Raw genomic sequence first — 13,754 nt, 5'->3', positions numbered from 1 at the left:
TTCATTCTTAAAAATGCCACTCCTGTGGAGCACTCATTTCTGTGAAGACTGCCAGGTGATTGTTAGCCTGGGAGAAGTATGTCTTCACAGGAAACTGCAAAATTTCCTGGTAAAGCAAGAGTATGGAAAGGTTTGAAGGCTTTTTTAGGCAATTAGACTTTTATCCATTCCTCTCCAGAGAGCAGATTATTATTTTGATTTATAAAATTCTTGGGACCATCTGTTCTCCACTCTTTTATATCATCTCTGCTATATCTGAGGACAGACAGCCTGCCCTCAGAGATTTGCAATGCTTTTAAATTGCTGAACACTGGCTATTTCAGCCCTTCTCTAGCTGTCTAAGAAAAATAAACCATGGGATCTTTTCTTAGGTGAGGGACCCATAAAGCCCTGTAGATTTTATATTTGGACCTTCATATCATTTTCTCCTTCCATCACAACAGTCTAAATGTTAATGCAGACAGAACAGGGATTTCCCACCTTCGACTATTTGATTATGAAAGCTTAACATTGACTTCAAAAACTGTGTTTTCTTCAAGAAAGTCACTTGAAATTGGCCCCATCATCCTGTCTGTAGCTTCCTTGATCTAGCCAGAGGTGGTGGCAGCAGGCAGGGGCTCTTCAGTGCTTTGAGGCTGTTCTGAGCTAAAATCCTGCAGGATGGATGGGGATTCTTAGTTCCTGTAGTAGCTCGTATTATTTGATGGGTACATCCAAACACTGGGGGAGCGGGCAGTGAGCAAAGGGAAGAGCAGTTGCCAGGCCATGTTGTGCTGCACTGTACATCCGTGCTGTTTGCAGAGCTGAGCACTTGAAATAGCTTTGCCAGTCAAAGCTCCTGTGCAGATCTCATAAATACAGCCATAATGCTGCTCCCCTGAGCTTCAGCTGGTTTTCTTTGTCTGTTCCTGGGAGGCCCTGACAGCTAAGCTTCCTTGGGTGTATTGCCAAACATACCTGCCTTCACCTACTTACTTAGTGGAACTTTTGTCTATGAGATTAAGGCAACGCTTCCCACTGCCTCTGCCTGCTTACCTGCACTCTGGGTTACTAGTGGAACACAGGGCTTCTGACACTGGATAACAAGCAGTGATGCAAGTAATTCACTTGGGAGATTGAGATCTGAGCATCAGCTGTTTTTGTCATTCAAATGCTCTCAACATGGGATGAGCTCTCTGAGAAGGAACTGTTCCAAGAGCATTTTTAGCACATCCTGAAATGTCATTGTGATATCTAATGTTGTGCACTTTTTATTTTTCTTCCCTGTTTTTCTATCTGCATGTCATTCTTCTTGTTCCTCTCTCCTCACCCACTGCATGGTGCACCTGTTTGTTGTCCTTTCACATCCCTTTGATCTCCTCTGTGTCTCCTGTCCTGCTGCCCCACACGGTCACCGCACTGGCACTGCATGTCCTGCTGCCTGGCACACCGCATAACCAGGACCACTCCGGCACACTTGGCCCTGAGGAATTCAAAGCCTGTCTCATCAGCTTGGGTTACGATATTGGAAACGATGCACAGGTACTGAAAGCTAGTGGTGAACACAGCCAGATATTAAACTGTGAAAAAATAACAGGTTTTTTCCCTTTCTTTTCTTGTTTGTCTTAATCCATCTGCTGTTTTTCTTGTGTTTGACTATATAAACATCACTTTTCTATAATACTTCCTCTCTAAATGCACTTTGGTGTCTATTCCTTTTTAATTCCTTAATTTATTGTCTTGGGAGAATTCCTCTTATGTCTTCAAACTGTTCTGTTTGCTTATGTGTCACTTAAAACTCCTCTCATTGTCCATTTCTCAATCTGTCTTGTTTAATATCTTCTTGCCCTTTTTTCATCACTAATATGTTTCTTGTGTATAAACTATTCCATGTCAAAAACCACCTTTGCTTCTTCATGGTTTCACGAACTACCTTTCCTCTGTTGTTTGTCATTGTCCTGTAAATCCTCCTTCTATCCTATCCCTCCTGAAACTCATTCTTCATAATGTCTTCTGTGGGTTCATTTCTCCCTGGACTGGTATCCCTTTTCTCTCTTGGTTTTTTCCATCTTTGCGTCATTCTCTGTAGAAGAAGACTGGTATGATGGATTGTGAAGATTTCCGAGCCTGCCTTATCTCCATGGGTTACAATATGGTAATGTAGAGCCCTCTGTCACTTCTATTCAAAGTGATTCTGTAGGCACCTTCAAAAATACAGGGAAAATGTGTAGTGAATCAAGGTAAATATAGCCTTATTTTCCAATATTATCAGCAATGTTAAATCTAGTCTTAGTTGTACATGTAAAATTCTTGTCTCGCAGCTCTAGCCAAAGGTAAAGGACATAATTGTCTAATTCCTGTATAGTTCAAACAAAAATTATGTTTATCAAACTGTTTAGCTACTAATGGAAGAAACAGTAAGCTTCCTCATATTGGTGCCTGCTCTCTGCATAGCACACACAACCTCCCCCAGCCCTGAATATCAGCTGAATTCATTTGGAAGTACAAGTGAACTCACTTCTGAATACACTCAGAATGTTGCTCCTCTCATTCCTACAATTTGTTTCACATCTCCTTTCCTGTATATGTAAGTTCAAGTTCCAGTCATTCTCCCCATAGCTTTTCCATCACCAGAATACCTGAATATTCAGAGCAGTAACATGTGGCACCGTGAGAGGCATGACAGCTAATAGGAAGAGCTTCACTAAAGACTGATGCTCATCCAATGGCAGGAGAAGGGCACAGTGCAAGCATATTCATCTGCACTCTTGGTGTCTTTGCTCCTGATATCAGGCAAAGCAGTGTTTAATCATCTTATTCATCAGCCCAGTATAAATAGGCTCTTGGGTGTAGCGTGCCAAGACAGTAACATTTGATTAGATATCTTAATTACTCTTGAAGGTATACTCTTCTAAATGTGTTAGGAAAGCCTGTTCCCAGGAAAAGACTCTGCTCTGCTCTCCCCTCCTCCTTATCTGGGGAGGAAGGAGTCCCAGAAATGAGAACAGATGACCTTTGGTTTAAATGCAGAAAGAAATGAGGAAAACTGCTTCAGTTTCTGTAGCAAAACTTCTCTGTAGGATCTTCGCTGTAGAGACTTGTTTCCCTGGGCCACTCCAGATATGCAAGTCCTTCTTTGCAAAGCCTGACTATTAAGGATGAGTACAATACTATGAAATACCACAGAGACATTTCTTCTGATCTGTCAGCTGAAGAAAATTGTATAAGTTCTTTTTTAAGTAAATGAAAGTAAAAGGATTTGAGGAGTTCAAATCTTCAAATACTCCTACAGACATCTAACACATGTATAGAGAAATTTGGGTCTTCCTCTGAAGTCACCTGGTATTGTTCCCCAATAGGAACATTGTCCTAGAGCTGGATGTTATGCTCAGGCATAGCTGGCAATGTTTTATTCCGGAGGACAAATGAGCGGGAAGCATTTGTACACAACAGCAAGCTAAAAAAGAACATCCTGATTAAAAAACTCCCAGAGGTGGTTTCTATTTGGCTTTGTCTTCTAGCCTGTGACATGTGCTGCTGAACGGTTTCTCCTCACTTTGGTAGCACTGCTGCCCAAATACCCAGACTTACAGGACTCTCTTGCTCTCCAGGGAGAGGCAGAGTTTGCCCGCATCATGAGCATCGTCGACCCGAACCGTTTGGGTGTAGTGACCTTCCAGGCCTTCATCGACTTCATGTCCCGGGAGACAGCAGATACAGATACTGCTGACCAGGTTATGGCTTCCTTCAAGATCCTGGCTGGAGATAAGGTCAGGTTCAACACCTTGGTTTCCAGTATCTGCTTAGCTTCCTTGCTTTTTTCTCTTGTCTCTGAGAGAAAGTGTCAAGGGAAGCACTCTGCCATGGGAGGGTGTTTTCACAGGAACATTCTGTAGTGCTGGAGGAGTGCAAGGTTAAAGTGTGGGTTAATGAGCAGCCTGCTGAGGCACTCAAAAGTCCTGCTCAGCTGTCAGTCAGAACTTTGCAGCCTACTCTTGCTTCAACATCTTAATTAAGAGCTTGGTTGCAATTTGTTATTTTAAAATTAACAAGTTCAACAGATGGTTTTTGATTAGTCTTGAAAACTGTTCATTACTGACAGCTGTAAACTTGAGATGACCTTTCTCAGATCTACATGTCACTACCAGTTTTTATACAATCAATAGATTTTCATTGAGGATATGCTGTATCTGCAGGAGCAACGTCTTTTAACCACAGAAATTGGTTGAATGTAGGAAAACTCAGGGTAATGTTAAAAGCATTAATTTTTGGAATTTACATCATCAGGGGAAGCAGTTGATAAAAAAATGTCATCTTATTTTTCTTTTATAACACTGTCCACTAATCTTTCATGTAATCAAGCAAATAATATGTACATGTAATATTAACATATCTCTCAAAAAAAATTTTGCTAATGATTTTAGTTATCTCACATGAAATATTGGATACCATTTCTCAGATTGGAATGAGTTACCCTTAAATCCAGTACTGGTTTCCATTTTTCACTAAGAATCTTTTTGTAATCGTAATCTAGAAACATGTGATACTTGTCCTTTAGACATATACCTGACCTAAGCCAGTTCTATTGTCTTTTGAGGCCTGAAAATTCTATTATTTAGATCAGCTAACTGAATAAATAGGTACTTTGAGATGCAGTATTACTTAACTTGTTTACTCTGTACAGTGCATTACATATACTTGTCAGTGTTTAACATGCTCTAGTGACTATAACATGAATTAATATTTCATTATGAAGAAAAATCCCTCATACCCCAGTCATTAAGGTGAAAGGGAAAAAGAAATTATAAGAAGTCACAAGAGAGAGAGGAATGGTGTGAAACTTGAGCTATTGTTCAGACAGACTGCTAATGGCCGTGAGTCAGTTCACTTAAGACAACATAGTGATTATGACTAGCAAACAGGCAGCTACTGTTACCTACTGCGTGGAGAGAAGCCAAGCTAGGTCAGCTTAGCCCAGCGAGTCACCAGAAGCTGAATTTACATAAGTTTTGCTTGCTTATTAAAAATGTCCGCAGTGAAAGGACTGTTGCTGGAACTGTGGAAGCAATACAGAGTGTTTGCTTGTCTGCTGCCTGCGTTGGTGCACTAGCAAGAGCTAGTGGGGATGGCTCCTTCCCTCTCTTTGAAGAGAAGGAATGGCAACTCCCAAGCAGCACAAGCAGCTGTCACCTCCTGCTGGTGAGTGACAACATCCAAATTAAATTTCTGCTTCCTCTCATTTTCTTTCAGCAGGACCTCCTTAGTCAACAGGAAGGCACAGTCTTAACACTAATGACTTGCCTGACATACCTCCAGGTCTTTCTTTAGCTGCACCAGCATCTCTCAGGCAAAATTAATCTTCATTGTAAAAACTATTTACTTGTCCAAACAGTAGGAAAGGAGTGCATGTCCTCCCAGGATGTAAGTGCAAGTGTACTCCCTGTACACTGTGGGTGTACAGCACAGGTGTGGTTGTTGGGATCCTGTCCCTGAGTGTTGCCTGCTGCCCTGGTGGGACAGGGCGTGGTTGTCCCTCAGAGGAAAGTCAGTTTCCGGAAAGTAATGATTGCCTTATGATTTGTCCTTCTTGCAGAACTACATCACTGTGGATGAGCTGCGGCGGGAGCTGCCTCCTGACCAGGCTGAATATTGCATTGCTCGGATGGCACCCTACACTGGCCGTGATGCTGTACCCGGTGCCCTGGACTACATGTCCTTCTCCACAGCGCTCTATGGCGAAAGTGACCTTTAACTTTTTTCTGTCCCACCACACGCTCCCTCCCCTCTCCCCCGTCCAACACGCCCTATTTTCTCTTTGCAAAGCAACCTCTGCTCAGCTCTTTTTTTGTGTTTTCCTGTTTTGCTTCAGATAACAGATCACATTTTTAAGTGGGGGGGAGGACATTGACATGGGACTGCCTACCTTGCCCTTGAAAAAACAGTTTACAAAATTATTTTGTGCAAAAAAGTTACGTTTTAAAAAGAACAGACATATTTTATTATAGAAAAGGGTATTTTTCTCCACCAGATTGAAACTTAAAAAAAAAAAGTTAAAATATTGCACCAAATATTTTTTGTTGTGACATACAAAGTCAAGCACAATGTTACATTCCATCCTTTCCAAAAAGAACCAAACTATGACAAAATTCCACTTGTTCTGTTAACTATTACATTTGTGTATGTCTCTCTTATCACGTTTATCTTGGGAGGGGGGATGGCACACAAGTGCATGTGTTTGCTGGTTCACTCATTTCATGAAAATATTTTATGATAAACTTTTGAAATTGCTGTGTTTTCTAGGGAAAAATAATGTACACAGCTCATGTTTTCATATTTAATTAAAAAATACAATATGGCTCCTATGTTTTATCAGTGCACAACTTTTTTTTGTTGCTGAGAGTTGTCATGTTTCAGAACATGAAGCTTGAGAGTTGGTAACTTTGATATGCTTGTCACAAACCATATTAAAAACTTCTTGTGATAACAACTCTAGACTTTATTCATTTGTATAGTAGAATAGTTTAATCCTACTTAGTTAAACATGATAAGGAGAATCCAAAATTAATGGTTTCAATTGAAATTAGACTACATTTAAGGGTATATTCTCAGCCCCATAGCCTTTTCGTTCTTGCAGAATAATGTTGAAATTTTCACAGCTTAATGATCACTTTAAATCCCCAATACACCCCTATGTTTAGAAGCAATATTCTTGTTACTCCTTAAAGACCAGCATAGAATTAGTCACTAGAGCTGTGCAAACAATCACCATATCTTAAAACATCCATGAAAAATCCATCTACTGTTCCATACTCAATATTGAACATCTAACTGATTTTGATACCACACCTTCTGACATCATAGATTCCTCCAGGGATCATGTTTCTATTGGCCATAAAAACGAAACCAGCCTTAAGGACAACTCCTGTGGGACTTTTATTGAGTCTTAAAGTAACACACACAGGCATGTGTCCAGAAATGGGCAAAGGGAAGCATCTAATCCCTTCCAGCCATCTCATGCTACAGGTGCATTTCCTGCCCTCGCACAGCTTTTTTAGGAAACACAGGGTTAGGAGCAACATTACTGCTTTATGACATGTTTCAGGTAAGTATTTTATAGGTATAAGTGCAAACCTCTGTCTCTACTCCCAAAGGCAGATTTTATTTTGAAGTAATTACTGTGGGAATGGTGGAATCATGGGCAGAGCTCCTTGGTAACTTTGTCCTCTAGTTCCCCAGGGCAGGGCTGAGCCCAGAGGAAGGTATTGTATATGGTGGGCTGAGGTTCAGCACAGCTTCCTGGTTTATTCCTGACCTTCAGTAGGACACAATAAAAACCAGAGCAGCATGTGATTTATCCCAACATGACAGTATCTGCCTACTGTATGTGGAGAGGGAATGCATACACCAGCATACACCAAGATCTGCATTCTCCTGTAGACTGGATAATGAGTTTACAGGGGGTGTGCAAGTAAGTGCCGTTTAGCTTCATACATAGATGAGGCCAGGCTGCATTCACCACAGTTTGTCTTTAAAGGTGATACTTTGTGTAACTTAACTATAATTGTGTTGTTAATGAGGGCTGGAATTGAGCTGAGGCCTCTTGTTTTGAAACCTGTGATACTGAGAACCCTGGAAGGGTTGATATGAATTGTCAGTAATGTAGGACTTGGAGCCACAGCAGCATTTAATCCACTTGCAAACTCATTTTCAGCTATGTCTCTATTATGTTGTTGCAAATGGAACTGTCCCCTTCAAAGTTATGGTATGCTGATTTCCATTGCCATGTTTTAAAGTACAAAGCATAGGTTATCTGTTTGAAAGCTAAAACAGCAGAGAGGATGACTAGAGGCCTGAACAGATAATTTATATTGAAGTTTGCCTCTGAATATCTATTGCCCTTGCTTTGGCAGCCCTCTTTCCTCTTCCACAGTAGCTGCCCTGTCCTTAGTTTGCTGCACCTGAAAAAGGACATTTGCACTTGTCTTGGTTTAGAAAGACAGGTGTCTGCCAGGGAAAACTGGAGCTTCCCTTGGAACGGAGAATGTAAGCCTCCTCCTTCCAAACCATTATAACTTTACAACTAGGGGCTTTCAGGCAAAGATACGGGAATAGGAATAACAGTTCTTTACTAGGATTATTAAAAATATGAATGTAGTGGTACAAAAATAACAAGCAAACAAACAAAAATCCTAGAAACCTTGACAGACAGACTACGACCTGACACCCTGTTGGTCAGGGTGTTGGAAGCAGTCTAAATAAATCCTCCTGGAGTAACAGATGTGATTCTGTCAGAGTAGAAATGATCCTGTAGAAGGGTCTAGTGGTGGCAAGATGGGTCTAGTCTTCCTCTGGGAAATTCGGTGGAAAACAGGCTGTCCTCCAGTTCTGAGCTGCAGGTTTTATCCAGGTGGGAATGCTTGGCTCCTCCCACTGTGTGGAGCATCTCACAATGGAAAGATGTAATTTTATCAGTCATGTAGTGAGCCTTAATGGCCCATTAACAGAAGATATCCCTCTGGGGGGAGGATGGGTCATGGAATAAGGAACATTGCTCCACCTGGTTTTAACATCTGGCCCATTAACAGAAGGCACATGCCCTTTCCCCCATGGAGTTATGAGGAATGGGTTATACAAGAGAAAGAAAACACCTCCCCAACCAGTTTCAACAGATGGCAAATAGAATACACATTTTTGGTTACATACTGCAACCTAAGACACACTGTCAAAAATTTGATTAAAAAAGAAATTTGATCTCTGTAGGTGGTACTCACTCCCAGAAGATGCAATGATATTTTAATAAATACTTAAACAGTAAAACTGGAGTGGGAGAGAATGGGAATATCTGTTGGGCTGTTAAATGACCACTGTCTGGAGAAAAGAACCATGTTATTTTGGAAAAGGGGTAGAAAAGAGCATAGCTGCCCCTTGGGTCATCACTTTGGACCCAGGTCAGCTGCCACTGTGAGAATGAAGCCAAATTATGTTGAATGGTCCTGGTGACAGCACTCTGCAAGTCCATGCTTGGAGATTCTAGAAGTCTTCATAAAAAATATTTTCTGAGGTGGCAGTGTTGCTATGTGTGACCAGGTTTCACACAAAACACCAGCCAGGTAGGTGTAAGTATTCCTAGTTTTATGACAGAAAGCAGGTGGCTCATCCCTGCTGACCCCATAGATTGGTAGCAATGTGTGGACTCCAGCTTTGTGAAAGTTGACACCCCAGCACTGCCTTGGTGAAACTGAGATGGCAACAGCAACAGAAAGGTCTGGCCTGTGCTGCTGAGTACTTGAATAGCATTAAAAATATTGGCAATAGGTGTGTCTAGAACATACTGGCATGTTTCTTGGGTGGCACAGCCTCTGGCAAACTGGCTAGAGCTTACATGACCTGCTGCAAGACATTCACCTTCCTCATTTGCAGCACAAGATTTGTCTTGCAATTGTGTGGCCTAACAGTCTGTGACAGTTAGTATGCTGAAATGTGAAAACAGCTTGTGGTATTAGGCTCATGGTTTTGCAGCTAAAATGCCATTCTTTATCCAAGGCCTTGCATCAGCCTTGACAAAATTCATCTCTGGAAGCAGCTGTTTGCAGCTCAGCGACTGCCCTTCTGTCTGCCAGGAGCAGAAGAAGTGGACAACCCACTTCAAGCTCACTTCCTCCATTCAGGGGTAAACCACTTCTGTCAGTCTCCCATACTCACTATTTCAACTGTGGAAATTGAAATAATACTTTTTGAAGAAATTAATCAAGAAAGTCCTTTCCATAACTGTTGATATCTTTGGCTGCTGAGATCTCAATGACCTGCCTTATTCAGCCTGATTGATAGTACAGGGGCAGAAAACACTTCAGTGCTCAAACAACATGAGTCTTGTCTTGCCTGCCAGAATGTCAACCACATTTCCCAAAGCCTCTCAAATCTATCTTGTGACCATTGCACGTCTTCAGTGCTGCCAGCATCTGGTTTGGAGGAGAGTGCAGGAGCAGAGCCAAGAGTCTTAGAAGACAATGAAAGGAAACTAGTCTGCAACCTTGAATGAACTTGGTTTCAAAGAAGTATTCATATATCCATGGAGATTCCATCCAGACGAGTCAGACTGACTGGTTTTATCAGGGAAATGAAGGAGAGGGTGGGGGGCTGTAATGGCTGTGGAAAGGAACAGCTTGAACTAAAATGTCTTTGTTAAGAAAACAGAATGGAAATGTAATTTTCATACCATAACAAGAAGATTATTTGTACAATATTACTTGCACTACAGATACTGAGGTAGGACAGACTTTTTCCACCCCTGTGGTAGCCAAGTACGAAAAAACTTAATCCTGTTGAATTAATTAAACCCTTGAGGTGACTCTGGCTACTGAAAGAATTGCTACTGTGCAAACCCTTAAAATCCACTGCATTAGCACTAAGCTGCTGGGAAAGTCTTAGCATAATAAACATAGATTAACAAAGTCTAGGGCATATCCTGATGCAAACACGCAATCAGAACATTTCCCAGCAGACACTGACAAAATGTCCTAAGTGCTGCAGTCAATAGAAAAGTCAGCCATTGCGAAGGATGAACTTGGATGATTGCATCTTGTATACAGGGACAGATGCTCTAAGGCTATTTCAGATAGATTTAAATCTCAGCGATTTAAACACACTGAAAATGAAAGGAGAAAAATAATATTTTCTATATTCTGAGGGCTCAGAGCTACTATAGACTAGATTTCACCAATAAGATATTAAAATAGATTCTTCCCATCTTTGAATACCATGCAACAGCCAGGAAATAGGGTCTCAGCTTTATTCTCTGCTTTGACTTCTGGAACATACATACATGAAAATATGTTGGCAGAAACTGCCCTACCTCCATCACTGTCTTACCTCTTCTCACCAAGTCTCTTTACACCCAGTTTCTATTAGTCAGTAGTTCACATCCTGGTGGCTTAGCCAGCATTCAAGCAAAATATTGAGGACCTCTGGACTGTCTGCAAAAGCACGATCTCTCCCTACTGCTGTGGGAAACATCTAGTTAGTTACTCTCAGGGTGCAGATAAAGGTGTCATAGGGGGAAAAAGGGCTAGATGTCACTAGAAGGCAGAAATATGAAGCCTTTATTTACGATTGCAATCCATTGTCTGTTCATCTGGTGCTCAAGTCTGGATATCTTGCTCACTGGTCTTTTCCCTGATGCACCTAAACCTTCTCTGCACATCTGTTTGTGCCCTACACCCTAACCAGCAGGAAACCTAATAGGCCGGGCCAGGGAGCATCTCCTCAGCCCTCACTTGCTCTCTCTGAAATAATTAAGCACTCAAGCAATAGGAGAGAAAGCATGAGCCCATATTCTCATGGTTTAAGCAACGGGTCTGCAGAAAGAATGCTGCATTTCTGTCCCTGACAGGTATTTTTAAGGTATTTTCCATTAAACAGCCACAGGATAAAGACCCTTAGGATGGAAAATAGGCCCTAGCACGCCTCTTTCAGCACTCCAACCACTAGGCCTCTCCTTACATTTGCTGTCTCTCAGCTGTCTGCTCCACAGAGGCAGAATTTGGGTGAGACCAGCCTCCCTCCTCCACCACCACAGGCTCACACTGTGGTTGGGACACTGATGGGTGGGCGACTGATTCTTTACTCTGAGGAATACAGCAGACCTGAGATTCCAGAGTAATGAGTATTTTAAATGATAAGCTAAATGTAGCTGTTGGTCTGAACATATCTTTTGGCAGCCAAAGTAAAAAAACAAGCCCTAGTTAGTATTTGTTACAAACAGAAGTTGGCACTCTTCTTGGAGACAAGACCATCCTTTGGATCCCAGGGGGAAGAAGGCTCTGGCTTCCCAGCTACAGACATGTGCATTTATGTTGAGCAGGGGCAGGATAGTCAGACCTACACCTCACCAGTGCTTCCTAGCAGCACCTCACTCATTTGCAACCATTTTTGGTCCCCAAACGTCCTGTGCAAGACCAAGCTTTACATCTTGGCTTGGGTTTTTTCTGGATGGCTAGCCCCTGTTTGGTGCTGCAGGGAAGGCAACTGAGTGGTTATTGTCTCCAGCCAGAGGCGGCTTGTCTGTGCTGCTCAGGAAGGTTCATGGTGGAGCAGTGAACTGGCCCAGCTCTGTCACCTTCCAGTCTGAGTGCTGCAGTCAGCCTACAACTACTTAAAACATTTTCCCAGACCATCCCCATGATCATTAATTGCCGTTGTGGCTTTTTTGTATGACACCGTGGCTTTCATTGTATGGATTTGCCTAAAAATAAGGACTACTTTAATCTGCAGAGTTAAGAAAGCAATTTATATCTTTATTATTAAGCACATTCAAACATCATCAGCGTCATGACCATCACTTTAATGAAGACTTTCTCTCCTTAATCAATAGGACAATATTTAAACTGTGGTGCTGAGCCACAGCATCCTGCTGTCTGGGACAGAGAAAATAAAATTTCTTCTTCAGGGAAGTGAGAAAGCAGTTAATTTACCCCAACAATAAACAAGATTGTGGTTTTTAAGTGTTCTGATTCCAGGTAAGTGCTTGTTTACATCTGTAGATGTGCAGTCAGGACAGTAACAGTTCCCAGTGGGCTTTCAGATGTGCTTCTGAGAGACCAATCTTTTTGTGCAAGCAAAATAATGAGAGAACTAAAACACAGCATTATTACTAAAGATGATTTTGCACGTGATGATAGCTTCCAGAAACACTACCCACACACAAGAGGCAATGCTGCAGATTCTCCTACTGATATATTTCATACCTTTTACCACCCATGCAGAGTGTCCACAACCAAGAAAGGGAAAGCAGGACTCCAGCCTGGCTCAGGCACTACCGGAGCAGCCGGAGCTGCATTCCAGATGCACAGCCACGTTCTTCCCTCCTGACATGATCCCAGAGGCTGAAGAGAAGCAGGATAAAACCACAAAAACTTTAATTGGGTTTCTAGCATGACTTATCTTCATTACTGCCAGTAACTCCAATCCCTATTACATCCATACCATTCCAAGACTGCCACCTAAGGAGCTTTTTTCTGCTTCTGAGCTTCTTAACACAGCAGTTCAAGCACACAGGCACACAGAGACTCTACTGCTGCTCCTGTAATAGCCCAGCTCTGCCACCTACACAGAATTTGCACAAAAAAAAAAATCACAGCATTGCCATTTTGAGGGTCCTGGTCTGTTTTATCAAATAAAGAAGTAAAGCAGCCTTACAACTAAAGATTGTATTCAGAGTTGTAAGACATACTTGCACCACCTACAGCTACCCACATTTTCTTTTTTAACCACAGCTAGCTGTGTTCTGTTGTCACGTTTCTCCATTTTCTTACCAAATAAGAGTTCACATCAGCTGCCTTTTGGCAAAAGTCAGCAGCATCCTGGGCTGCATCAGCCAGGGTGTCACTGGAGGGTCAAGAGATGTGATCCTGCCCCTCTACACAGCACTGGTGAGGCCACATCTGGAGTGTTATGTCCACAAAAGAGACATGGACTTACTGAAGCAAATCAAGCACAAAGATGACTGTGAAACTGGAACACCTCTCATAGAGAGGACAAGAGGGGTGGGATTGTTCAGCCTGGAGAAGGCTAAATGAGTATTGATATCTGAATGGGAGAGAATGGAGGGTGCCAGACTCTTCTCAGTAGCATCCACTGACAACTGAAAACCATGGCACTTCATCTGAACACAAGAAAATGCTTTTTTTTCTAGTCTTGGTTGTGCAGTTTGTCCAGAGAGGTTGTGGAGCCTCCATGTGGAGAGATATTAAAAAGCTGGCTGGATGTGGTCCTGGGCA

The 13,754-nt window shown here is 42.1% G+C and overlaps 1 protein-coding gene across 3 annotated transcripts in view; it reads left to right on the top strand.

The window, feature by feature from the left end:
- Nucleotides 1-6,466, top strand: part of ACTN1 (actinin alpha 1) — an 85,757-nt gene extending 79,291 nt beyond the window's left edge. The window contains exons 19-22 of one of the 3 annotated variants that reach the window (XM_083864066.1): nucleotides 1,441-1,521; nucleotides 2,069-2,134; nucleotides 3,591-3,749; nucleotides 5,573-6,466. In XM_083864066.1, coding sequence (XP_083720192.1) covers nucleotides 1,441-1,521; nucleotides 2,069-2,134; nucleotides 3,591-3,749; nucleotides 5,573-5,731 — 465 coding nt within the window. In that variant the 3' untranslated portion in view covers nucleotides 5,732-6,466. The remainder of the gene's footprint in view (nucleotides 1-1,440; nucleotides 1,522-2,068; nucleotides 2,135-3,590; nucleotides 3,750-5,572) is intronic. The other 2 variants (XM_083864065.1, XM_083864064.1) reach the window with 2 other exon arrangements.
- Nucleotides 6,467-13,754: the final 7,288 nt, after the last annotated feature.

Source organism: Zosterops lateralis (genome assembly GCF_965231275.1).
Source record: "Zosterops lateralis genome assembly, chromosome: 6".
Classification (NCBI taxonomy): Eukaryota; Metazoa; Chordata; class Aves; order Passeriformes; family Zosteropidae; genus Zosterops; species Zosterops lateralis.
This window is presented reverse-complemented; position numbering and strand designations above follow the sequence as displayed.